Source organism: Palaemon carinicauda, chromosome 9 (genome assembly GCF_036898095.1).
Source record: "Palaemon carinicauda isolate YSFRI2023 chromosome 9, ASM3689809v2, whole genome shotgun sequence".
NCBI classification, from domain to species: domain Eukaryota; kingdom Metazoa; phylum Arthropoda; class Malacostraca; order Decapoda; family Palaemonidae; genus Palaemon; species Palaemon carinicauda.
In genome coordinates this window covers 75570718-75598544 of record NC_090733.1, presented here as the reverse complement: position 1 = coordinate 75598544, position 27827 = coordinate 75570718, and the positions used below count along the sequence as shown (strand labels likewise).

At 50.3% G+C, this 27827-nt stretch overlaps 1 protein-coding gene across 1 annotated transcript in view; it reads left to right on the top strand.

Moving 5' to 3' along the window:
• Nucleotides 1-891: 891 nt before the first annotated feature.
• The window catches only part of RasGAP1 (Ras GTPase activating protein 1), a 373291-nt gene continuing 346355 nt past the window's right edge, over nt 892-27827 (top strand). Inside the window, exon 1 of the mRNA XM_068380108.1 lies at nt 892-999. Within this exon, the coding sequence (XP_068236209.1) occupies nt 945-999 (55 nt within the window). The 5' untranslated portion in view covers nt 892-944. The remainder of the gene's footprint in view (nt 1000-27827) is intronic.

The following is a 27827-nucleotide window of genomic DNA, read 5'->3' as shown; positions in this document are numbered from 1 at the left end:
TTGATTTTGGAGTATCCTTCTCCTAGGAGAGCTGCTTACCACAACTAAAGAGTCTCTTCTACCATTACCAAGAGGAAAGTAGCCACTGAACAATTCCAGTGCAGTATTTAACCCCTTAGGTGAAGAAGAATTGTTTGGTAATCTCAGTGTTGTCCAGTGTATTACTATAGAGGGAGTAAATTCTTGTTTTCCAGTGAATTTTAGTTGATTGCTTTATCAATAGATGGCACTAATCTGAGAGCTATTGCCTACGGTTCTCTATTAGGGTACTGTCCGGTCTTCTCTTCACTTTCTTTGTAAGGGACTCAGGTCGTCGGATGTCGAAGACTCGATAGTACGCAGCCAGGGTTGCCATTAGTACGATAATTATTGCACACGTACGTGTATTTTTGGTCCTGTACGACATACGATACATACCTTAAGTATGTATGTGTATATATATATATATATATATATATATATATATATATATATATATATATATATATATATATATATATATATATATATATATATATATATATATATATATATATATATATATATATATATATATATATATATATATATATATATATATATATATATATACACACACACATATATATATATATATATATATATATATATATATATATATATATATATATATATATATATATATATATATATATATATATATATATATATATATATATATATATATATATATATATATATATATATATATATATATATATATATGTTTAATTAAACAATTATACTAATATACCTACCTTGAAATAAATCATTTACGTTACTCCTTAATGATTATGTTGAAAGTATGTACGATAATTTTGGGTGAAAAACGACAATTTAAGGCTCATGTACGATAATCCAGTGGAAATAATCTGGCAACTTCGTACGCAGCCTCTTCAGTCATTCAGTGATGGGGGAACGAGAAGATGGCAACTCCGCCTGACCGAGTTAGGTTAGAACAGAGGTTAAGAGTGAAAATAGGTAAGTAAAACATACAAAGAAATGTTAATGGCGATGGATATACCGAGATGCCAAAAACACATTTTATAATTTGTAAGTGAGTAAGTCATTCCTCTTTGGTATACCTGATAATTTTACAATAATTGAGTGTCCCATGTTTTAGGCCAGGTCAAATTCCCGAGGTCAGTGAGCTATTGTGGAAGGGTTAAGATTAAATAATTGAAACATTAGCAGCAGGTAATGTCAAGAAGTAATTAGTATTCGAATGCTGTTGTCGAAAATTATAAGTCTGAACTGTTCGTATTTAACTCTTGGGTATTAGGCTAACGACCCAAGAAAGCTGCTCTCGTGTCACAACCACCTGTTGCACCATTTCGTAAAATCAACGTTTCTAAGCTTATTTTTGAACAGGACATCACTTCTAAAGCATCGTCATGTGTGAAAGACTGAATGTTGTAAATTTGGCCATCCAGTCTTCTGTTGTTAGGCCTCCCAGGACTCTTGATCACCAGTATAGGCCTCTCGCTGCCAAGTAATTAGGAATCCATTCCAGTCGAAGCTGTCTTGACAACACTGGAGAAAAATGATAAGATAAAGTTATTCCTATTGTTTATGACCTTAGGGTAGTGTTTGAATTAACAGGTTTAGTTAGTTGGAACTATAGGCTGGCAAACAGCCTACTTAGCCTAGTCAATGTCTGTTTTGGGATATATAGTGTGGTGGTATTAAACAAAACGATGGCTTTTCTGAAGATAACACAAAAAACTAACAGAAAATCATCAGAACACAATAAAACTGGAAAACTAACAGAAAATAATGGTTTATCATGCAAAAATGGCCGAATGGAGTTTTACCGTAAAATTTACCAATATTCCTAGCGGTAAAAACAACATTGCTCTGCTACTGTAGCAGAATAGTAAACCATGTAATGGGAGGACAAGTGAAGGAGCCTTTGTATATCAGTGGCCAGTTCCTCCTACTAAACTAAACTTCCCCCCCTAACCTAACTTACAAGCCGTGTCCTTACCTACTTACCTGCTGGGGGCCACCTGCGACCCACCTTACACAGGTGTATTCTTAGTCGGCCGTCATCATAAATACAGGTGGCCGCTATCATACATACACCCCCGGGTGAAGATAGGAAATGTTAACTTAAAACCTTCAAAATAGGACAAATGTGTTGTAGTTTTCCCTTAACCTATATTAGTCTTATATGTGATTTAGTTAATTTTTGGTACCCAAAGTTGTCATTTAGGGGTATACTGTATGTAACAGTAGAACGGCTGCATTTATTGTAGTTTGTTGGGGCGGGTGTAAACTTTATTACAGTGCCGCACTTGTCAAATCGATTTTCATTATTGGAAAAATTTTTAGTCTATCTGCAATGCAATATTAGGAAGGTAGTTTTATGATTTACAAAATACTATGATTTATTAAGTATGTGGGAAATAATTCCGGGAAAGGCCTCCCCGTTTCTGATTTCCGGACCCGAGCCTGAAGGATAGAGCGCCAACACTCTCACACTTGACAAACTAGAGAACCGCAACGAAGACGGTTTGCTTTCCCTACACACGGTTAAGTCCAAAGATTATTCTATACCGGGATTGTCAGCACCGATATCACCTTGATGTTCAGACGTTACTCCAGGGCGCAGAATAGTAAATCCCAATCAAGTGTGGTTGGACTGAATCAGTTACGTTAACAAAGAGTTAGGGAGAGCAGTACTGTAAAAGTCAAAACGTCCTAAGGACCACCGGGAGGTAATACCGTAGAACATTACAATAAAGGATTGACACTGATAGCTTTAGATTGACGTAAATATAAACTTACCCTTAAGTCATATCTCACCTCATGTGATAACTCATTTAGTCATTTCAAAATGTAAAGGTCAAGCTAAAAACAGTTAATAATTTTAACCTAAAAATGGCGTTTATTTCCGTAAAGTACAACAGGAATTTCCACCTAACTGACACAGGAAAAAAACAGCAAAACTACCTAATTGAAATTTGAATAAAGACTGCATGGCATATGAAAAATGCCAAGAAAATGGTCGAATCAATTGAATCGTAAATCAATAATCAAATGACTAATCAACCAATTTAAGCAAAAATGGTGACTGAAATAATAGCAAAAATTCTACTCACTACTTTGAACACATTCCTCTCGGGCAAAAAATTTCATACTTGATAGAGAGGAACGGGAACATAACTTATGTTAATGGACACGCCACGAATGATTAAACCAGACAGTTTGAACATAACTTCCTAGCTAAATATGTACATCGTCAAATAAAGGCTAGAAAAAAAAGGGGGGACAGTTCCTTGGCCAAGGTTGAGCACCGTTAATTAGTACTCACGCTCTTGAGGGTTGATTGTAGACATAGTGGAAGCATCTTGTAAACTGTTAAGAACACGGTGCATCTTCAGTTCTGCACTGACGTGTTTTGTCTTTGTAAGCTTATCTTCTAAAGGCTCAAAGCAAGGCATACTGTTGGTCAGTAACTGGTTGACCAACAGGTAGTTGAACCGACGCCTAAGTTAAAACAACGTCTAAGTTGAAGGGGCTATGCCTACGTCCGCCTTCCACGCTTCCTGGTTTTTAAGTGGGCCGCTCACACGCTCCTGCCTGCCGTCGCTGAGCTGGTTCAAGCCGGTCGAGTGCTTCTTCAAATTTCCATGAGTACGTGGTTCGCTGAAGGGTGCTTTTTATAAATACAAGGATCATTCTTGAGACTCCAGGGTAAAGTAATTTTAAAGAAATCCTACTGTCTGGCTTATAAAAATTAATATACTGTACATACAAAAAAAATAAGTGGCGTTTAGTGATGTTCAATAACACAGGAAACAATCCTAGCTAAATACTTATAAATAGGTACCGAGTTGTAAATAGCAATAAGCTAAGATCAATGAGTTACGTAAATTAAAGAGTTACTTAAATACAAACAAATTGTGGTTAGACATCCTAAGCTTCAAGAGCATTTGGAACAGAACGCAACCAAGCGCTGTTTTTAAAAATTGTCGACGGTCGGTTGCATCGTCAAGCAATGTACTGTGAGCTCAGGAAATGAGATAAAATCATCTACAGAGGAATGAGGTGATGAAAGGTAAAGCATTACAGGGGAATGATGGACATGTTAGCAGCAATGAATATTTAAGGGTATAATAATGAAGGTTACAAAGGAAACAAAAGAAAAAAAGAGATGCGTAAAACCCAGAAAACTACAAACAAAAAATAAAAAATGGAATAACGGCGGTGACTAAAATAAAGCGTGGAAAGAATTTCCACACCCTGCCAAGTAAGAGCGAGAGAGAAGGGGGGGGGGGGGGGGTTCCACTAACAAGTATGGCAGGAAGGGGGCATTCCCCATCCCTTTCAAATTTACAGCACTTTCTGGAATAAGGCACGGGCTCTATCTGCCGCCGCCCTATGAGGTTGCCCTCGAAAGAACACAGGATCAGGTTTGGGAAGAGGGGCGACATCATCAGAAGAATCGTCAATTAGAGGGTCCTCTGAGGGAGGATCTGGTATCTGGGGTGTCATGAGCTCATCAGGACCACCTTGCTCCAGTTCAGTGATATAGGGACCTGCGACATTTATCTCCAATGGGATCAGACGGTTAATGGGACGCACATATATGCCATGAGGGGTGCGCACCTTCACAGATCTAATATGACCATCTTGACCGGGGTAGGTTTCAAGAATACGGGCCATGGGATAATCTTCCCGATTTACTTCATCCAAAATTAACAAACATAAATCTCCGATTTTAGGAGGCACAGGGTGGATATGATTATTTTTTATGTGACGTTCACGAAGGGAATTGACATAATCCTGGGTCCGTCGTTTGTTCCGTAACTGAAATACAAACCACGCTATTTAATATGGGTATTACTTTCAGCGTAGCTGAAATGACGAGCCATTAGAATCTTAACGAGGGTTTACTACCCCATCGCTAGTTAGGGGTGGGTAGGGAGGGGTAGCTTGCTACCCCTCCCCCTCACACACACCTGTGAGAGCTAACTTTGCTTTTGGCTCGGGTGATGACCGGACGTGTCCGTTCCTACCCTCGCCTATATTGACAGCCATTAATCTTTTTTTTTGTTCCGTAACCGAAATACAAACCACGCTATTTACATGGGGTATTATTTTCGGCGTAGCTGAAATGACGAGCCATTAGATTTTTAACGAGGGTTAACTACCCTTTCGCTGGTTAGCGAGGGTGAGGGGGGAGGGGCGGCTAGCTACCCCTCCCCCCTCACATACCGGTGAACTGATTCACTTCACTTTTGGCTCGGGTGATGATAAGACCTGTCTGTCTCACCCTCGTATTTTTGACAGCCTTAATTTGTTTGCTTTTTCTTACAGCTTGTGTGCTTGGAAGTTGGCTTTCATCCATCATGCGGAAGTGCCCTGGACTTCCCGACCGCCCTTGTGGAACGTTCATGTCGGCGGTCGAGACCGACCCTCACTCCTTATGTCCATACTGCCGAGGTCAACGGTGTGAAAGGAACAATACTTGTAGTGAATGCAGGGAGTGGTCTACCTCTCAGTGGGAGAGGTTTTCCCGGCGACGTAAGAAGTTTAAGCGTGGCCTTTCTCCTTCAAGGGCTGCCTTGAAGAAGGAAGGTTCCAAAGACTCTTCTTCCGCTGCCCGAACCTCCTCCGAAGCTCCCACTCGATCGGTCTCTCGCTAGGGTCCGTCGAGTGGTAGCGTAGGCCTTTCTGTTGTTGACCAACCCCGGGGTTCGGGAGAGGGAGTTGCCTCCCATAGCGAGGCAGCTCCTCCTCCTCCACCTCCGGGGGAGGATTTTGATGTTGATGATTCCGTGTCTAACAATGATCTTTTGCAGCTTTGGGCTTCCTTGGGGCTTAAGGGCTCGCCCTCCAGGGAACCCCTGTTTGACCTGATACAGTTGGGTGCAGGTGTCAAACAGTCGCTGGTAATAGCAGAGGTAGATCCTCTGCCTATCGTCGACGTTGTTGTGGCAGAGGCTTCCGACGGGTCGGGCCAAACCCCTGCTGTTGTTGCTGATGTTGCCGAAGTCTCAGTTCCACCCTCCGAACATCCTTCGAGGGACGAGCTGGGTCCAACGGTCTCTCCTGCGGGTGATTCTCCCCCCCGGGGGAGTTCACCGACGGAGACTCCTCTTCGGAGGACCGAGGATGGTGTTGCTGACCCTCGAGGTCGTCTTTGCCGTAAGGCTCGCCCTCCTCTTCGCCGTTGAGGCCTTCCTTCCCCTTACAAGGGGGTTAGCAGGCGCCTCTTTGGTTCTTCGCCTTCGACGTCTCCCGCAGAGGAGCCTCCTCGACGTGAGGAGACCGTTACGGCCGCATCTCTAGACCTCTCAGCTGATCGTTCGCGATCACCGACGCCTGCCAGACCTGCTAGCCTTCCTTCTCCGTTTGCGGATGCAGATGCGCTATGGGCGCCTACGCACCCCGTTTTCCAACGGGCACCGGTCCCTTCGCGGCATAAGGGCTTGTCTCCCACTGAGACTAAGTCCCTTAAGTGCCAGGTGTTACCTGTGGACCCTTCAGACTCTTCACGCCCCACATCTTCTCGCCGTAGATCTTCTGCTCGCCTGCGCGTCAGCACTCCCCTGCCTGTTAGGGATCTCCTGTGCTCCAGCGCACATCTGCGCGCCCACGTACTCCTGAGCGCCCACGATCACCTGCTCGCCAGCGTACGTCTGCACGCCCTGGTCCAGATGCGCGCCAATGTTCGCCCGCGCGCCCACGGTCTCCGGATCTGGTGCAGGCAAGGAGGCTGCTCCTTTGCCCCCTCGCCGTCGATCTCCTACGCGCCCGCAGACCCCACCCACGCGCCAGCCTCTCCTGTGCGCTCTTCAAGACCTGGTCGAGCTTCTGCGCGTCCCCGTGCCCACGAGAAGTCTCCGGTGCAAGCCCGCGAGCGTTCGCCCCTACTCGCCACTTCACCTGCTGGTCCTGCAGCCCATCTGATAGCTCCCGACCACGCCACTACGTGTCAGCGATCTCCAACGCGCTAGCGATCTCCCGCGCGATCCTTCGCCTGCGCGCAAGCACTCTCCAATGCGCCCGCGTGCCCTCACATCGGATCGCCGAAGGTCTCCTGCGTGCCCACGCGCTAACTCGCCTGTTCACAGCCGATCGCCTTCTCGGCCTACGCACCATCATTCGGCAACGTGCCATCGCTCCCCTGCGCGCCGTCATTCTCCCGGCCGCCAGTGCTCTCCCCTTCAACCTTCACCTGTGCTCTCTCGCCCGCGCGCGAACCCGCGATTTTACCATCGCGCGACTCCGATCGCGATTCCCGCCGGGTTTTGCAGCACGGGCAACCTTGCGAGTCCTCGGGAGCGACGCGTACTTCCAGATCATCCTCACGATCTCCACCGCATAAGCGCAGAGTAGCGCTCTTGCAGGAGGAAGCAGATTCTTCAGAGAGGTCTAGGCAACTCCCTTCTTCTTTTCAGGCAGGCCCTATGGTATCTACTCCTAAGGATCACCCGATCCCCTTCCCTCCAGCGGGAGTGGCTGACACCGAGTCTGTCAGCCGTCAGCCTTGGTTCGGGTCTCTGATCAAAGCGGTTGTCCAGGCTGTTAAGCCGGCCCTCATTGATCTAGGCCTCATACCAACGGCAGCCTCATCCCCGCTGAAGAGAAGGAGAGTAGTGGACTTCGTGGTAACTTCTCCTAGGATCAAACTGGCTCCCAAGAAGTCCGTCAGGAAGGCCCCTTCCCCCCCTCAGACTGTCTCTCCTTCCTCTGTGGACGAAGCCTTTCCGTCCTCAGGCGAGTCCAGCGAGGTGGGACATTCTCCCACGGCACCAATGGGAGGAACCCCACCTCGAGTAGGAGAATCGTCTCGTGTGGGAGCAACGAGGAGCCCTCAGACTTCTTTATTGGAGTCCTGTATCTCTCCTAGGAGGGAGCCCAAGGACTCGAAGACTGTCCCTAAGTCTTCATCTCAGATTCGACCAGAGCCAGCTAGATCCCAGGAGAATGTCCGCGTGTCCCCCTGAGTAGAGCAGCCGGGGACAGGAGACTTTGCTGCCAGTCCACAAGGAGGAGAGCTGCACGAGTCGGAGCATGCCTTCTGGCAGGTCCTGAGTCTGATGAGGCGACTCAACAGGTTCGAGGACCTGGAGACCGCCCCTCGCGAAGGCAAGGATATGGTTCTGGACCAAGTCTACGGCACTCAGAAACCTCCGAAGGCCAGTGCAGCTCTGCCCTGGTCCCAGGGGGTTAAGACCGCCAGAGACAAGGTTGAGAGCCAGCTCTCTGAACTCGCCTCCTCCAGCCGTTCTACTGCCGGCAACAAACTCCTCCCACCTCCTCGCGTGTGCAGCAAAGGAGGTACTTTGAGATCATGGGGGAGTCTTGTTTAGCTCTTCCTCTCCACCATTCTGTGGAAGAGCTCTCCAGGGGAATTTCTCTCGAGAAACTCTCCGCCTGGCAGGTGACATTCTCGGCTACAGAGATCTTGAGCCAGGAGAAGGTCGCAAAGTGTGCCATGCAGGCCACTTCGTGGCTGGATGTCTGGCTGGGGTCTCTGGGCATCCTGTTGCGATCCGAGGACTTGTCCAAGGAGAGCACCAGGAAGGCCATGGAGACTTTTCTCCTCTCGGGCACGCGCACCATCGAGTTTCTGGCTCACCAAGTTACGAACTTGTGGGCAAACTCTATCTTGAAGCGTCGTGATGCGGTGACCGAGAGGTTCCATGCGAAGGTCCCAGCCGTGGATGTCTGTAGGCTCAGACACTCTTCCATCCTTGGAAAGAGCCTGTTTGAGCCCAAGGATGTGGAACGGACAGCTGAGAGGTGGAGGAAGTCGAATTACGATTCTCTCCTCCAAAGGGCTCTTACATCCAGACCCTACAAGCCTCCAGCACCTCAACAACAACAGCCTCGTCAGTCTAGGACATCGAAACCGGCTCCGGCAGCAAAGGCAAAGGTGTCCAAACAGCAGCCCTTTCCCGTCAAGGACAGGAAGGGCGGGAAGTCCTCCAGGGGAGGCAAGAATCCTAGAGGGAGCGTCCGAGGCCGCAAACGCTAGGATTGGCAATCTCCCTGCGTGTCCACCAGTGGGGGGATGCCTGCAGAGTTGCGCGTTCAGGTGGCAGCAACTCGGGGCCGATTCCTGGACGATCTCTGTGATTAGCCAAGGATATCGCGTCCCGTTCACGACATCTTTTCCTGCCCTGACAGCGAATCCAGTGTCGTTAAGCTCCTATGCCATGGGATCGGCAAAGGGGCTAGCCCTTCGGGCAGAAGTCCAGACCATGCTCAAGAAGGATGCTCTCCAAGAGGTTGTCGACGGCTCCTCAGGCTTCTTCAGTCGACTCTTTATTGTAAAGAAGGCGTCTGGAGGCTGGAGACCCGTCATCAACCTCTCTGCCCTGAACAAGTTTGTCAAACAAACTCCGTTCAGCATGGAGACAGCAGAGACGTTCAGACTTGCAGTGAGACCGCAAGACTTCATGTGCACACTGGATCTAAAGGACGCGTACTTCCAGATCCCAATCCATCCGTCTTCCAGGAAGTACTTGAGATTCAGCCTAGACAACAAGATCTACCAGTTCAAGGTTCTGTGTTTCGGTCTCTCCACAGCACCACAGGTGTTCACCAGAGTGTTCACCCTGATATCTTCGTGGGCACACAGGATTGGCATCCGTCTCCTTCGCTATCTGGACGAGTGGCTGATCCTGGCAGACTCGGAGTCGACCCTTCTTCGACACCGAGACAAGTTTCTGGGACTTTGCCAAGATCTAGGGATCATGGTTAATCTCGAGAAGTCTTCTCTGCTTCCATCCCAACGACTGGTATATTGGACACCGATCTCCACAAAGCCTTTCCATCAGACGACAGGATAGCAAGGCTAAGGAGGGTCGCAGAACCTTTCCTCAGACGGGAAGAACTTCCAGCCCAATCTTGGTTACGTCTTCTAGGTCACCTGTCCTCCCTGGCCCGTCTAGTTCCAAACGGCCGCCTCAGGATGAGATCCCTACAATGGCGACTCAAGTCCCGGTGGAGTCAAGGCCACGATTCCCCGGACTATCTGGTGCCCATAGGGCCTGCGGAATGGACGGACCTGCAGTGGTGGATGACCGACGGAAACCTTCGAAAGGGAGTGGATCTTCTCGTCCTCCCCCCGGATTTGATGCTGTTCTCGGATGCGTCAAAAGAAGGGTGGGGGGCCCACGTTCTGAACCACAGGATCTCAGGCCGGTGGTCAGAATCAGAAAAGTACCTCCACATCAATCTGCTAGAGTTGAAGGCTGTATATCTGGCCCTTCAACAGTTCCAACAGACCCTGGCGGGCCACTCTGTTGTGGTGATGAGCGACAACACCACAGTAGTGGCTTATATCAACAAGCAGGGAGGTACCTTTTCACAACAGCTATCCCATCTTGCAGTAGAGATTCTGAGATGGGCCGAAGTCCACTCGATACCACTATCGGCTCACTTCATTCCGGGCAAAAGGAATGTGCTCGCCGACAGTCTGAGCAGAGCTTCACAGATAGTGAGTGCCGAGTGGTCTTTGGATCCTCTAGTAGCCAACAAAGTCCTGACTTTGTGGGGTTCCGTGACAGTGGACTTGTTCGCGACAGACTTGAATTTCAAGCTGCCGCTGTACTGCTCCCCAGTCCCGGACCCCAAGGCACTCTGGCAAGATGCCTTCCAACAACGGTGGGACAACATCGACGTATACGCCTTCCCACCGTTCTGTCTGATGAGAAGGGTGCTCAACAAGACCAGACTATCGGTCAACCTGTCGATGACCTTTATAGCTCCGCTATGGCATCATGCAGAGTGGTTCCCGGACCTTCTGCAGCTCCTGACGGAACTCCCGAGAGAACTTCCCCAACGACACGAGCTACTCAAGCAACCACACTGCAACATCTTCTACAAAGCCGTAGCTTCGCTTCGACTTCACGCCTGGAGACTATCCAGCATCTCCTCACAGAGAGAGGCTTTTCGCAACAAGTTGCGGAGAGGATGTCTCGACACCTGCGAAAGTCATCTGCAGGGTTCTACCAGGCGAAGTGGAGAGTCTTCTGTGGTTGATGTCGTCAGAGGGGTATCTCTCCCCTCGATGCCACTATTCCAGCAATAGCGGAGTTTCTTGTTTATCTGCGGGAGGAAATGCGCCTTTCAGTCTCGGCGGTGAAAGGCTATCGCTCAGCCTTAAGCCTGGCCTTCAGGCTGAAAGGATTGGACATTTCTTCTTCGCTGGAACTTTCCTTGCTCATACGAAGCTAAGAACTTACCTGCCCTCAGTCGGAAGTAAGACCTCCTCCATGGAACGTGGTTCGGGTTCTCAAGGCTCTTAAGAGACCTCCGTTCGAACCATTACGCCAGGCTTCTGATCATCACCTGACTTGGAAGACGGTGTTCCTGCTCGCTTTAGCTTCTGCCAAGCGTGTCAGTGAACTTCATGGTCTCTCGTACGACATCGCCCATTCAAGGGGATGGGGGGAGGTAACGTTCAGGTTCGTCCCTGAGTTTGTTGCCAAGACTCAAAATCCTGGGGTTCCGGACCCACGGTTCGACTCCTTCAGGGTTTCGAGTCTTCGTTCTGTAACAGATGACCCAGACCATCTCCTACTATGCCCAGTATGGAGTCTGAGGCGTTATCTTAAAAGAACAGCTGCAGTCCGTCCTCGCTTGCAAGCCCTGTTTGTGAGCACGGGAAGGACGAAGAGGAGGGTCACCAAGAATACCATTTCAGCTTGGATTCGAAGGGTCATCCATCATTCCCTGAATCCAGACACTCCTCTGTCACGTCGCCCTAGAGCACACGATGTCAGAGGCATCGCAACGTCCCTGGCCTTTAAGAGAAACTTCTCTGTGATGCAGGTGCTACAAGCTGGGGTCTGGAAGCGTCAAACGACCTTCACAGCGTCCGCCGTCACATTGCAGAACCCTTGCAGGTGAACTGCTGATAAGTGCCATCTTTTCTTCCTTGCCAAGCGAAAGATGGCCAGCATCACATGATTGATGTAGGGCGATCTCGAGCCTTGTCGGTTCAGATATTTCACTATTACTTCGCTGTCCATTACCAGCCTGATGTGGGCTGATCTGTGAGGGGATAGTTTCTTCAACATTAGGAAGACTGCCATGGCTTCCAGAATGTTGATGTGAAAGGTCTTGAACTGGTGCGACCAGTTCTCTTGTACTTTCCTTTGATGGGAATGGCCTCCCCATCCTTCCTGTGAGGCACCTGTGTGGATGACTACTGAAGGTTGAGGTGGTTGTAAGGGAATTTTCCTTGTTAGGCTCTTGACCTTTGACCACGGCCTTAGAAGAGATCGCAGTAAGGTCGGTGTTGATCTCTTTGAGCGTTTGATGCGTATCTACTCCTGACGCATCCTTTAGTTATGCTTTGAGCACTGGGTCTGTTACTGGTGCAAACGGGAGAGAGCCCAGTACTCTTTCCTGTTGGCGTCTTGAAATCTTGTTGGATTTCAGTAGTCTCCTGACAGAACCCACAGTGTCTCTCCTCTTCTTTGGTGGAATGGAGAGGCAGTGTGACTGCAAGTTCCAATGGATTCCTAACCATTAAAACTCTTGAGCTGGAGAGAGGTGAGACTTCTTGTAGTTGATCTTGAAGCCCAGATGGTCCAGGAACTGGATTACCTTCATGGCTGCCTGCAGACAAGCTGACTTGGATGCTGCCCACACCAGCCATTCGTCCAGGTATGCTGCTACCCGAATGCCTTCTGAGCGTAACTGTTGGACGACTGTGTCTGCAAGTTTTGTGAATATCTTTGGGGCTATGTTTAGTCCAAATGGCATGGCTGTGAAGACATAATTTGTCTTCTGTAGTTTGAATCCTAGGTAGGAGGAGAGGGGCCGGCTGACCGGTAGGTGCCAATAAGCATCTGCTAGGTCTATTGAGACCGTGTACGCCCCGTTTGGTAACAGGGTCTTTATGCGTTGTAGGGTTAACATCCGGAACTTGTTGTTCTCGATGAACTTGTTGAGTGGAGACAAGTCTAGAATGACTCTGAGTTTGTCCGAGTCTTTCTTGGGAACACAAAACAGCCTTCCCTGGAATTTGATGGACTTTGTTTTCCTTATTACCTTTTTGTTCAAGAGTTCTAAGGTACTGTATATTCTTCCAATAATGGGGTGGAGTGTCGGAAGAATTGAGGAAAAGGGGGTGGAGTTTTGTTCCATTTCCACCCTAGTCCATTCCTGATTAGGCTGTGGGCCCAAGGATCGAAGGTCCAATGATCCCAAAAGTGGAAGAGTCTTCCTCCTACCTGGAGCATCTCATTGTTGAGATGATCCGGAGGGTTTGTTACTCTGACCACGTCCTCCTCTACCCTTGAGGGGTTTCTTGAGGAGCCTCTTCTAGATCCTCTACCTTTAGGGCAAAAGGTAGTGGTGTGCCTCTCAAAGCCTGGGTTAAAGGCTGGTGACTGAGCTACCAACTGCTGGGGCACCATTTGGAAGGTGGTTTGCGGCTGGGCAACCATTTGGGGGACTGTGGTCATGGTAACCACGGGATGCTGTGCAGGTCTATAAGGCACACGTGGCTTCTTCGTCTTCCTGTTCTTGGGTTGGGACCAGCATCAGAGGATGATTTCCTCTTGGAAGACATGCCCCACTTTTGGAGAAGGTTCCTATTCTCCGTGGTGGCTTTAGCAACTACCTCTTGGACCCCTTCTTTTGAGAAGGGGTACTTGCCCCAGATACATTAAGTAATCAACTTCAGGGGCTCGTGCTTGACCATTGCATTGGCAAATACGTGCTCTCTGCAGGCCCTCCTGGCCTTTACGAAAGCGTACATGTCCTTTACAAGGGTAGCCATGTGCATCTTGGCTAGGACCATGTACATATCTGGGCTGCTCGAGATGCCTGCACACATCTCCATACAGTTCTGGAGAGACAAAGAGGCAGCTAGGCTCTCTTTTGTTTCCTGTTCCTTCTCAGAAGATGATGCGACAACTTCGGAAGGTTCTCGTTGAACTGTTGTCCTGCTATCTCTGGATCCAGTTTCGAGATTGAGAAGGTTAGATGAACCTCGTTTCAATCCTTCTCGCAGGTAGGCAGAGCTAGAGACAATGGTTTGCATTCCTCTAGCGTAGGGCATGGTTTGCCCGCGTCAACTGATTTTAGCAGGCAGTGGAGAGCTTTGACCGAAAAGGGAAAAGCTCTGGAGGAAGGAGCAAGGAAGGTAGGGTGCCTCTTGCTCAAAGCAGAAACCTTCGAGTTTGTATAGCCGGCTTTCTTCAGGTTACTGTACTCGTCAAGAGAACCTGCGCCTTGTCATGATCAAAGATCATGACCTCCTTAGGTTCCGTCTCCTCTCGAGATGCTGGTTCATCCCGCAATCTCACGAAACATTCCGGGTAAGCCGAAATGTTCGGCCTGAATTGGAGATCGTCAAGGGGTTTGGCCCCCATCTTTTCAGAGATGTAGAGTTTCCCATTCATCATGGGCATAAACTTCGGTATTGGTTTCGGAGCATTGGGGTAAGTCCGAGACTCTGACACAGTTGTGGGAGCCGCTTGAAAGCGGCCGAGCGTTGCGCTTCTCTGACTTCCCTCCTCATCTCTTGCTGTTCCTTGCACATTGTTCCCATCATCAATTGCAGCTGTGATATGAGCGCTTCGCCCTTGGATAACAGCAGGTCCGAATGAGGGGTTGGGGGCGAAGAGGTTGACTGCACAGGTTGATATGTCGTCACAGACAATAGAGGGTCTTCCGTTATTGTCAATACGGATCCTTCTTCCTCCTCGGGTGGCTGGGCCACCTCTTCTTCAGGATTTTCTTGTAGAAGATCCTTTTTGGTGTCTGAGGACACCTCTGACATCTGTTCTTGATGGATGTCCATGCCATCGAGAGCCTTGTTGATGTCAGCCTCTATCGTCAGTTGTATGAAGGGAGGCTTGACCTGTGCCTAAGGCACAACCGCATCGGATTGGGCCTTAGGGAACAGAAGGCTTCTCATCGCTTCGTTTGGCAGTTAAAGGTCCTGGAGAGTTCTTCTGGAACCCTCTCACCCACCTTCGAAGCGTTTCCCTCGCTGTATCCCTCGACTCCGTCGTCTTGGGATCACTGAAACCATCGGTCATCAAGGCCGAGCAGGCGGTGCAACCCTTCGGATCCCAATACCTCAGGGTTTCAGTTGCGATGGAGCTGGGGGCATGAGACCTGCACATCTTGTGGCCACAAAAGTCCCTGCCTTTGTGGTTGCAGTACATGACTGCGCACTTCACCTTAGCCTCCTCCTGTAAGGAAAGAAAGAGTGAAATGAGTATGGGGTAATTTATCACACTAATATTCACATGCATTAAATAGTAATCATTACTATTATAAATATAGCTTAGGATAGTAAGCTAGAAAAGAAATAGGAAAGACACATATCTGTTTCCTGTCCAGGCAATTGCTGTGACCTCCCTCAATATTAATTTGTTCCGTAACCGAAATACAAACCACGCTATTTACATTGTGTTTACCTTTTAGCGTAGCTGAAATGACGAGCCAATAGTTTTTAACGAGGGTTATTACCCCCGCGCTAGTTAGCGGGGGGTAGGGGAAGGGTAGCTTGCTACCCCTCCCCCCCCACACCGGTGATTTGCTTCACTTCACTTTTGGCTCCGGCGATGAACAGACGTGTCTGTCCATCGTCCTCGTTGACAGCCTTTAATCTTTTTTCTGCTTTTTCTTTACAGTGTGTGTGTGTTAGAAGTTGACCACCTTTATTATTACTATGCGTATGTGCCCTGGAATTGCCGGCCGCCCTTGCGGTACCTTTATGTCGGCCATGGACACGGATCCTCACACCCTTTGCCCGCAGTGTCGAGGCCGCCGGTGTGATCAGGAAAATATGTGTAGTGAGTGCAGGGAGTGGTCTGCCTCCCAGTGGGAGAGGTTTGGCCACCGGCGTAAGAAGAAGTCTAAGAGAGACCGTTCTCCTTCCGGGGTTGCCTTGAAGGAGAAAGGTTCTCGGGACTCTAATTTTCGCCGCCCAAACCTCCTCCGAAGCTCCCTCTCGTTCGGCTCCTAAGGAGAGTCGGCCGAGTGGGAGCGCAGGCCCTAGTTCTGTTTCCCGACCTTGGGTGGGGGGAGAGGGCGTCGCCTCCCATAGCGGGGCGGTTCCTCCTCCTCCTCCAGGGGAGGTTATTGATGAATCTCTGTCTAATGATGATCTTTTACAGATTTGGGCTTCCCTGGGGCTTAAGGGCTTGCCCTCCAGGGTTGCCCTGATTGACCTTGTTGGGGGCCGCCGTTAAGCAGTCGCCGGTGATAGCAAAGGTAGACCCTCTGTCTATCGTCGACGTCGTGGTGGCAGAGGCGTCCGACGGGGCGGGGCAATCCTCTGCAGGTGCAGTTGGGGATGTTGGTGCTGACGGCTCTCCTCCCCCTTCCGTACATCCTTCGAAGGGGGAAGGGAGTCCTACGGGCTCTTCTGCTGTCCAGCTTCCCTCTAAGGGGAGTGCCTTGACTGAGACTCCCCTTCGGAGGACTGATGGTCCTGACGATCTTCCTCGTGGCTGCCTTCACCGTAAGGCTCACCGTCCGCTGCGTCGCAAGGGCCTCCCGTCTCCTTATAAGGGTGTTAAAAGGCGCCTTTTTGGATCTTCTTCCTCCGAAGGGGACTCTCCTTGCCGTGAACAGCCTGCAGCTCCAGCTTCGTTAGACCTCTCTGGGGATCGGTCTCCTACACCTTCTAGAACTTCACCTTCTGGGGCAGACGTTCAGCAACCTGACCTCGTCACCCGACGGGCAATGGTCCCTTCGGGGCAAAGGGATTCTTCCCTTACACGTGCAGTGTTAGCGCACAGGCGCTCTCCTGCTCGTCAGCGCTCTCCTACTCGTTTGCGCTCTCCTACTCGTCAGCGCTCACCTGTTCGCCCTTCTTCTTGCCAGCGCTCCCCTGAGGACATCCTTCAACCTGTTGTTCCTGAAGAGTGCCCAGCGCGCCAGCGTTCCCCTGCTCGCCCTTCTGCAGTGTTAGCGCACAGGCGCTCTCCTGCTCGTCAGCGCTCTTCTGATCGTCAGCGCTCTTCTGAGGATCATCGCCCTTGTGTTCGCCAGCGCTCCCCTGTGGTCTCCGAATATCCTGCAGTTCCTGTTGGGCGCCCTGCGCGCCATCAGTCTCCTGAGCGCTCTCGTGATCCTCAGCTTGTTCCTGCATAACATTGCCCACATTCTCCAGCGCGTGTTTCTAAAGCACATGTTCGGCCACGTGCCTACACGCTTCCTGTTCCTGTTCGTGAACGCGCCGCGCCGACTGTTCATTCACAGGATTCCACGCGTCTCCCTCTTGCTCGCCAGCGATCACAGACGATTCAACAATCGCCTGCTCGTCAGCGTTCTCCTACGCGTCAGCGATCACCTGAACAGCGGCGATCTGGAAGGACATGGTTCGCCCTCTACTAGCCCGCCCTCGCGCGATCGTTCGCCAGCGCACCACCAATCGCCTGCTCGCAATCGCTCTCCCTCGCGCTACAGGTCTCCTGACCAACGTCGCCAGCGATCTTCGGAACATTCTCACTCGCCATCGCGCCAACGCATTTGTTCGCCAGCTCGCCCACACGCTCGTTCGCCGGCTCGCCCACGCGCTCGTTCGCCTGTACGCCCTCGCGCCCACTCGCCTGCGCGACCGTTCGCCTTCGCGCGACCACCGTTCGCGCCGAATTTCACAGCCAGTGATAGCAGCAGGAACGCGTGTTCCCAGACAGCGCTCTGGATCGCCTCCATCAAAACGCAGGACTGTTGTGCAGGACAGGGAAGACACTTCAGAGAGGTCAGTGCGTCTTTCTTCCCCCTTTCCTTTTCAGGCAGGTCCAGTGGTGTCCACTCCGAAGGATCGCCCGATCTCTTTTCCTCCAGCGAGGATTTCGGACTCTGTGTCCGTGGAACAACAGACTTGGTTTGGTCCTCTGATGCGGGCGTTAGTGAGGGTAATGAAGCCAGCACTCGCCGATCAGGGCAACAAACCAACGGCTGCCTCACCTACGCTGAAGAGAAAGAGAGGAATGGACTTTGTGGTGACTTCCCCCAGGGAGAAGTTGATTCCTAGGAGGTCTGTCAGGAAGGCCCCTTCCCCTGCGCAAGCGTTTTCTCCTTCTCCCGTGGACTAGGCTTTTCCGTCCTCGGATGAGTCTAGTGAAGCGATAGTCTTCCCCTCAGCACCAAGGGGGGAGCCTTCTCTTCATGGAGGAGAATCGTCCCGTGCGGAAGGGGCTCTTCGAACCTCTTTGTTGGGATCCTGTATCCCTCCCAAGAGGGAACCCAAGGACTCTAAGACCATCCCGAAATCGTCGTCAAGGATTCGCCAGGAACCCGCGGCTCCCCGGGGGAACGTCCACGCTTCGCCCCAAGAAGAGATTCCGGGGACAGGAGACTTAGCTGCCAGCCCGCAAGGAGGAGATCAGCATGAATCTGAACATGCCTTCTGGCAGGTCCTGAGCCTGATGAGGCAACTCAACGGTTTCATGGACCCCGTGATCGACCCCGAGAAGGCAAGGACACGGTCTTGGACGAAGTGTTCGACGTTCAGAAAGCCCCCAAGTCCAGTGCGGGTCTGCCCTGGTCTCGGGGTCTGAAGAGTGCCAGAGCCAGGGCCAACGCCCAGCTCGCGATTCTTGCCTCCTCCAGTCAATCCTCTGCCGGGAACAAACTCATCCCTCCTCCTCGTCTCCAGCAGAGGAGGGATTTTGAGATCTTGGGTGAGTCCAGTCTCGCTCTTCCTCTCCATCACTCCGTGGAGGAGCTGGCTAAGGGAGTTCCCCTCGAGAAGCTCTCTGTCCGGCAGGTGTCGTTCTCGGCGTCGGAGATCCTGAGCCATGAGAACGTCGCAAAGTGCGCCATGCAGGCCACTTCGTGACTGGATATATGGCTAGGTACTCTGGGCATCCTATTGCGCTCCGAGGACTTGTCTAAGGAGACCAATAGGAAGGCCCTGGAGACCTTCTTACTCTCGGGCACCCACTCCATCGAGTTCCTGGCGCACCAGGTCACCACCCTGTAGGCCAACTCGGTTTTGAAGCGGCGCGATGCAGTGACCGAGAGATTCCACCCGAAGGTCCCCGCCGTGGATGTGTGTAGGCTCAGACATGCTTCCCTTCTTGGGGAGAATCTGTTCGAGCCACAGGATATGGAGCGAACGGCTAGAGGTGGAGGAAATCTAGCACGGACTCCCTCCTCCATAGGGCCCTTACAGCTCGGCCCTATAAGCCTCCAGCTCCTCCGCAACAGCAGCAGCAGCCTCGTAAGGCTCCGAAGCAGGCACCGGCAGTTAAGAAAGTGGTGTCTAAGCCCCAGCCCTTTTCAGCCAAGGTCAAGAGGGGCGGCAAGTCCTCCAGGGGAGGCAAGACTCCTAGGGGTAGCGGCCGTGGCCGCAAACCCTAGGGGTGGCAGTCCCCCTGCGTGTCCACCTGTGGGGGGATGCCTTCAGCGTTGCGTCCGCAGGTGGCAGCAACACGGGGCCGATGCTTGGACGGTTTCAGTGATCGGCCAAGGCTATCGCGTCCCGTTCACAACATCTCAACCTCCCCTGACAGCGAATCCAGTGTCGTTGAGCTCCTATGCCACGGGATCGGCAAAGGGGCTGGCCCTTCGGGCCGAAGTCGAGACTATGCTCAAGAAGGGTGCTCTCCAGGAGGTCGTCGACGGCTCCCCAGGCTTCTTCAGTCGACTCTTTCTTGTAAAGAAGGCGTCTGGAGGCTGGAGACCTGTCATCGACCTCTCAGCTCTGAACAAGTTTGTCAAGCAAACCCGGTTCAGCATGGAGACAGCGGACACGGTCAGTCTTGCGGTGAGACCACAGGACTTCATGTGCACACTGGATCTAAAGGACGCGTACATCCAGATCCCAATCCATCCGTCTTCCAGGAAGTACTTAAGATTCTGCCTAGACGACAAGATCTACCAGTTCTAGGTGCTGTGTTTCGGTCTCTCCACAGCTCCTCAGGTGTTCACCAGAGTGTTCACCCTGATTTCATCTTGGGTGCACAGGAACGGCATTCGTCTCCTTCGTTATCTGGACGATTGGCTGATCCTAGCAGACTCGGAGTCGACCCTTCTTCGGCACCGAGACAGGCCTCTAGGTCTTTGACAGGATCTGGGGATCGTGGTAAACCTCGAGAAGTCCTCTCTGCAGCCGTCCCAACGACTGGTTTATCTAGGCATGCTGATAGACACCGATCTCCACAAAGCCTTTCCATCAGACGACAGGATAGCAAGGCTGAGGAGGGTGGCGGAACCCTTCTTCAGGCGAGAAGAGCTCCCCGCCCAGTCGTGGTTGCGTCTCTTAGGTCACCTGTCCTGCCTGGCTCGTCTGGTTCCAAGCAGCTGCCTCAGGATGAGATACCTGCAGTGGCAGCTCAAGTCCCGGTGGAATCAAGGATCCGATTCCCCGGTCATTCTGATCCCGATAGGATCTTTGGAACGGACGGACTTGCGGTGGTGGCTGGTCGACGAGAACCTGCGGAAGGGAGTGAGTCTTCTCGTCCTCCCCCCGGAATTGACTCTGTTTTCGGACGCGTCAAAAGAAGGGTGGGGGCCGCACGTTCTGAACCAGAGGATCTCAGGCCTTTGGTCAGAATCAGGAAAGTGCCTGCACATCAACCTGCTAGAATTGAAGGCCGTCTTTCTGGCTCTTCAGTAGTTCCAACGGACCCTGGCGGATCACTCCGTGGTGGTGATGAGCGACAACACCACGGTAGTGGCTTATATCAACAAGCAGGGAGGAACTTTTTTGCAGCAGCTATCCCATCTTGCAGTAGAGATTCTGAGGTGGACCGAAGTTCACTCGATAACACTATCAGCTCGCTTCATTCCTGGCAAGAGGAATGTGCTCGCCGACAGTCTGAGCAGGGCCTCGCAGATAGTGAGTACCGAGTGGTCTTTGGATCCTCAGATAGCCAACAAAGTCCTGACTTTGTGGGGTTCCCCGACCGTGGACCTGTTCGCGACAGCGTTGAATTTCAAGCTGCCTCTGTACTGCTCCCCAGTCCCGGACCCCAAGGCACTCTGGCAAGATGCTTTCCAGCAACGGTGGGACAACATCGACGTGTACGTCTTCCCGCCGTTCTGTCTGATGAGAAGGGTGCTCAACAGGACCAGACTATCGGTCAACTGTTCGATGACTGGTAGCTCCGCTATGGCATCACGCGGAATGGTTCCCGGACCTTCTGCAGCTCCCGAGGGAACTTCCTCCACGACACGAGCTTCTCAGACAACCCCACTCCAACGTCCCTCACAAGGCCGTGGCCTCGCTTCGGCTTCACGCCTGGAGACTATCCAGTGTCTCCTCACGGAGAGAGGCTTTTCGCAACAGGTTGCGGAGAGAATGTCTCGGCACCTGCGAAGGTCCTCTGAGGGAGTCTACCAGACGAAGTGGAGAGTCTTTTGTGGTTGGTGTCGTGGGAGGGGTATCTCTCCACTCGATGCCACTATTCCAGCAATAGCGGACTTCCTCGTTTATCTGCGGGAGGAAATGCCCCTTTCTGTCTCGGCAGTGAAAGGCTATCGGTCAGCCTTAAGCTTGGCCTTCAGGCTGAAAGGCGTGGATATTTCTTCCTCGCTAGAACTCTCTCTACTCATACGTAGCTATGAGCTTACCTGCCCCCAGTCGGAAGTGAGACCTCCTCCTTGGAACGTGGTTCGAGTCCTCAGGGCTCTTAAGAGACCTCCCTTCGAACCATTACGCCAGGCCTCCGATCGCCACCTGTCTTGGAAGACGGCTTTCCTGCTCGCTTTGGCTTCGGTTAAGCGGGTTAGTGAACTTCATGGTCTCTTGTACGACATCGCCCATTCAAGGGGATGGGGGGAGGTAACGTTCAGGTTTGTCCCTGAGTTTGTTGCCAAGACTCGGAATCCTGGCGTGCCGGATCCTCGGTTCGACTTTCAGGATCACGAGTCTCCGCTCTGTAACAAGCGACCCAGACCAGCTGCTACTATATCCAGTGAGGTGTCTGAGGCACTACTTGAAGAGAACGGCTGCAGTCCGTCCTCAAGTGCGAGCATTGTTTGTGAGCACAGGCAGGACAAAGAGGAGGGTCACCAGGAACACCATCTCAGCTTGGATTCAAAGGGTTATCCACCATGCCTTGAATCCAGACCCTCCTCAGTCACGTCGCCCTAGGGCACACGATGTCAGGGGTGTTGCTACGTCCCTGGCCTTCAAGAGAAACTTCTCTGACGCAGGTGCTTCAGGCTGGGGTCTGGAAGCGTCAGACGACCCTCACAGCCCACTACCTGCAAGACGTGACCCACAGGAGCTTCGATACCTTTTCTATCGGCCCTGTGGTGGCTGCACAACAGCTGGTCTAACCTCAGGCTCCTTTATGGACAAGTAGCAGTAGGTTGAGGGCGTTGTTACCCGGTTTTAGTCTGTGTAGATGAAAGAAGTATGTCTGACCCTTACTTCTTTCTTCATTCTCCCCTCTCTTGGGGAAGCAGCATCCTGGTCCTCGCATAGCTGACCTCGACCTCTGCAGGTAACCCATGCTTCTTTGTGCTCCTAGTATTAAGCTTAATACTGTTGCGTCCCCCATATCCCCCATACCCTGACGAGGTGGTATTGGGAACGTCCTATCCTAGATTCCTATCTAAAGGTCTCAAGGTCAACTTCATAGGACGAATCACACCTTCCTCCACACACAACTTATGTAGGCCACTCGTTCCTAGCGAAGCAAGGAACTTGTGAGGTGCAGGGGCTCCTTCTCTCAAGTGCTGCTCACTGAGGGATTGAGTCCCCGGGCAAAGCCGAAGTCAGTAAGGCTGGGGACTTTCCACCCTTCCTAAGGGGTAAGTCACCCAATGTAAATAGCGTGGTTTGTATTTCGGTTACGGAACAAATGACAAATTCGAAGATAATTTGTATTTTTCCTAACCATACAAACCTTAGCTATTTACACATATTTGCCCGCCATCCCTGGCCCCCAAGTCAAGTCCTACCTCTAAGTGAAGGGAAGCAAATCACCAGTGTGTGGGGGGGGAGGGGAGGGGTAGCAAGCTACCCTTCCCCTACTAGCCCGGGGGGTAATAACCCTCGTTAAAAACTATTGGCTCGTCATTTCAGCTACGCTAAAAGGTAAACCCAATGTAAATAGCGAAGGTTTGTATGGTTAGGAAAAATACAAATTATCTTCGAATTTGTCATATTTTTAATTTCCTTATTAGGGAAAATACAGGGTGGAATAGCTCTAGTACTTAGAGCTGGAGTCAGTGTATACTAACACTAACTCCACCTCAAGTGAAATATTAATACTGCAGGGTAATTATTGGTATTCCGATGATCTAGGATATATCAGAATGTTGAAGGAATCACCTCAACATTTGCTAAGCGGTCTCAACAATGAACTGTGAAAGGATACACAGAGTATGTTGGAAATTCATACTATTGTATTATATGCTGTAGTTTTCTAACTGCTGTATTGTTATACTGCGGGAATACTGGCTACTGTATTGTCTTATACTATAGTTCTGCCGGTATACTACCGGGCTAGGCTAGTACCTGTTGGCACTAGCCAACAGAGAGAGAGAAAGAATGGAGAGAAGGACTACCGTATTGTTATAGTTTAGTACAATAATTAGCGTTGTAGGGACTACTGTCTCTACTGCCTTCTTTCCAGAATGAGGATTCAAATGAAAGGGGAGAGAATGTATTGATTCTAGCTTTCATCCAGCTTCAATATCTGTTGCCGGTTTCACTGCCGGTTACAGGGTTTGTGGATGGCAGTCCAAGGGAGAACTGAAGAATACTCAAAATTGTAATGGGTCTCCCACCAGCAGCTGTCAGGGCCGGCTCAACCTTTCCCAGAGCATTGCTTCTGTTAGGGAGAAGGTCAAAGCGGCAACCTTACCTCCTTTGTAGGAGCTCGGCCGGTATCGTAGTCAGCTCGGCAAGCGGGGTGATTGTAGAATCCCGGCTACAGGGATCGTGACGACTAGGCCGTCACTAAAGGACAGAAGGGGAAGGGATAGGGTCTTATATTTTGCATAGAAAGAAGGCGGCAGGTATGCCTCCTACTTTCGGCTGCAAATCAAATGCCGGTGCCGTCTTGGGCGGCAGAGGGATAACAATTCCCTAGCCTGTGACATTGCCGGATATAAGACATGTCTTCTAGTTCACAAGGGAGAAAGGTGGTGGCAGTTGTACTACCCACTTTCAGTTGTGGCCTAGGGAAACTGAGCTTCCTAGGCCGGCAACGGTGTAACTGGCAGGGAAATGACTAATCCCCCATTGGTAGCGTTGCCAGCAACAAGACCGAATACCCTGAGTTACTGTCGTATTTCAAAGCCGGGATACTCACCGGCAAAGAGGATCGACAGAAAACACTATCTCAGTTAAGCCGGAGTACTGTACACTACTCTATGGCAAGACGAAAGATAGGGTTGTCGCCTGGGCTGGCGGCACTCAGCGGGAAGAAAGGGTTTATCCTCATTTCTCTAAAAGAGAAGAGTATCGAGTTATGATAGTAATTCTAGGAGATGATATATCTCCGATTGAATTAATAAAACGATACGAGAGGTTAAACGGGGATAACGTTACTAAAGTATACTGAAACGCGTTAGGCAGTACCACCGAGGCCCTATTGTATACGATCGAAACGTTTTATCAGAAGAGGAAATATTACATGTGTAAATCTTATCTTCACTAGTATAATTTGCCTAAATAGCTAGAATTTCTTTATAGCTAATTACCAGGAACGTCGTACTACTAACTAAATAAGCATTTCTGGTGTACAACAGCGGTCCCAAAATGGCCACCTCCGGTGCTGGCTCTGCTCCACTTAACACACCTAAATTATGCTAATTTAACTGTGAGAAGGGAGCCTAAAATTATTCACAGGAAAGATTAAATACTCAACTTTCCAGAGGATGAAGATGCTGAAGATTGCATTGTGATATTCCTTGAAGACAGTAACAACACCGAGAGCAACATGGGAGAACACCGTGCTTAATTGGCTACTATTAAAGGAATAGTTAAGCTGCAGTAGTACTGGGAGGGGATCCACCGGGTAACCTTGATAACGGCTCCCCTTCAATTTCGCCACTCTTCCCCCTCAAAGCGAAAACTCTTTTCGGGGGGAAGATTGCCATGTGTCGTATCAAGAAATACGTCCCCTGATATTATGCGATATCCTTAAAAGTTATATTAAGGATACTCGCGCCAGGAGTTAGAATTCTGGAAACCTGTGGTTAATTCTCTTGGAGTATCACTGTAGCCAAATATCCCTTAGAAAGCTGCCTGAAGGAACCTTCCATCAGGACGACATGGCTGAGCCCAAAAAATCAACTAGCTATGCAAAGGCCTTAAAATCAAAAGTAAAAATATTTACCACAAGACACATCAAACCCACGTAGAACTGCCAGTAATTCTAAGAAAAGAAGTACATCATCTAATAATAAATTGTTCCGTAACTGGAATACAAACCACGCTATTTATCAGGGGCATTACTTTCGGCGAAGCTGAAATGACGAGCCATTATAGTTTAGCGAAGGTTAACTACCCATATCGCTAGTTAGCGGGGGGTGGGGAGGAGTAGCTTGCTACCGCCCCCCCTCGCACATCTGTGATTTAGGTCACTTTACTTTTGGCTCAGATGATGAACGGACGTTGCCGCTCTTCATCCTTCACATTGTTTTGAGCTGCCATTAGTCTGTTTTTTTGCTTTTTCTTTTTCTAGTGTGTGTTTGCGTGTTGACTTTTGCTATCATGCTCACCTGCCCTGGAATCACCGGCTGGGCCTGCGGAACATTTATGTTGGCGGTGGATACAGATCCTCACACCCTTTGTCCCGCATGCAGAGGTAAACGGTGTGATTGTGATAATAAGTGTAATGAGTGTAGGGATTGGTTTGCCTCCCAGTTGGAGAGGTTTGGTCGATGGCGGAAGAAGTAGTTTAAGCGGGATATTTTTATGAATAGAACTTACCTGGCAGTTATATATACATAGCTAATTATCTCTATTTCGGCAGAATTTTTTAAAACTAGGCAACCGCCTTGTGGTGGTTGGGTGGTAACACCCGTTAAAGGGTGGTAGGAGGAATCATTCCCGTTTTCTGTTCTTGAGTTCATCTCTGCCGGCCGGATCGACAACACGTTGGTCCGTCATCAAGAGTTTTTCTTCGCTTTCCCTGCTCGGTGTACCAGTCTGCTTTTTTGGTGAAGTACTCTGATTTGGGGTTTTGGCGATCGTTGTATTTTGTTTTCTCTTAGCTTTTTTTGCTGTTTTTCATTATGAGTGAAAAGAGTCATTACCGTATCTGTGCGAATGAGGAATGTAAGGTGAGACTACCGAAAATGGCGGTAGACCCTCACACTGTTTGTTCTAATTGTAGGGGTTTTGTTTGTGCCCTTGATAATAGGTGCGGGGAATGTAAGGTTTTGGATGAGAAAGATTGGTTAATTATGAAGCGCTATGTGCGTAAGCTAGAGCTCGATAGAGTTAGGAGAGCTTCTAGGTCTAAGTCTAAGTCTGTTAGTGGTAAGGAAGACGAACTTAGCGTAGATTTATCTATTGATCCTATTATTGATTCCTCTTTGGAAGTTGATCCTTCCCTTGAGGTAGTAACTCCTGCACCTCCTACAGGTTCCGTATCTACGGATGACCCTCGGTACGCTAGCCTGGCGGCCGAGTTGAAGGCCATTAAAGAACAACTGGAGGCCTTTAAAGGTAAGGAAAGTGAAAGTGCTTGTGTTAGTGCAGTGGAGGTGGCGACTGACCGAATCTGTCATACCCCTAGGCCTAGACCTCTACCAAGCTCCCAGGACCAAGGGAGAAGGTACGCCGATGACCGAAAGGGGGTGAGAGGTACGTACCCTCGGTCAGCCGTCGCCTCAGACAGTCCTGTTGTCGATTCCCAGGCTGCTCTTGACCGTGACGGTCAAGAGCAGCCTGGGAATCGACAACAGGACTGTGTCGGATGTGTTGTTTTCTTCACCGAATTCGTCCAGACATAAATGGAAGTATGAAGCTTCAAGACCTACTAAGAGGAGATGGAACCGCGACGAACGGTCTCGTTCTTTCTCTCCCGGTTCTAGCAGTTATGAACCTTGTCCGTCGGAGGATGATTTCGACTCCGTGCCTGTGAAAAGGGCGAAGCCTGCTGCCGAAGATCCTCCCCCTTCTACGAGTGTTATTCGTCAGCCCCCCCCCCCCCCCCTTCGGGTCCGCAAGACCCAGCTGATGTTGCTAAATCCTTTATGTCTGTCATGCAGGAACAACTTTTGACTTTAGTACAAGCCTTTAGCCGCCCTCACGCCCAGTCTGACAGACGTAAAGACGACTCGTTGCCGATTAAGAAGTCTGCTTCTAAGAGAGAACGGAGTTCTTCTTTAAAGAAAACTTCTCCCTCTCTACGCCAGGATGAGGAATGTGTGCTTTCGCCAGGCGATACTTCTTCGCGATACCAGGGCGATACGTTTTCTCGTTCTCGATACCGGGACGATACCTTATCGAACGATGCTGCTTCTCGTTCTCGATGCCAAGACGATACCTCCTCCCGTTCACGTTACCAGCACGATACCTCCTCTCGTTCGCTTCGCCACGAAGATACCTCCTCTCGTTCGCTTCGCCACGACGATACCTCCTCTCGTTCACGACGCCACGACGATACCGACCCTAGTTCTCGACGCCACGACGATACCGCCTCTCGTTCACGACGCCACGACGATACCGCCTCTCATTCTCGCCGCCACGACGATACCGCCTCTCGCTCTCGACGACAGAACAACTCTGCCTCTCGTTCTCGGTCCCAGGGCGATACCACCCTGCCTCTTCGGGACGATACTGCCTCTCGTCCCAAGGATTCTTCTAGCACGGGACTCCAGGATGCAACCCGTCTTTTGCAGGATGATGCCTTTGATTTGCCCTTGTCGGGTTCTAAGGATCCTTC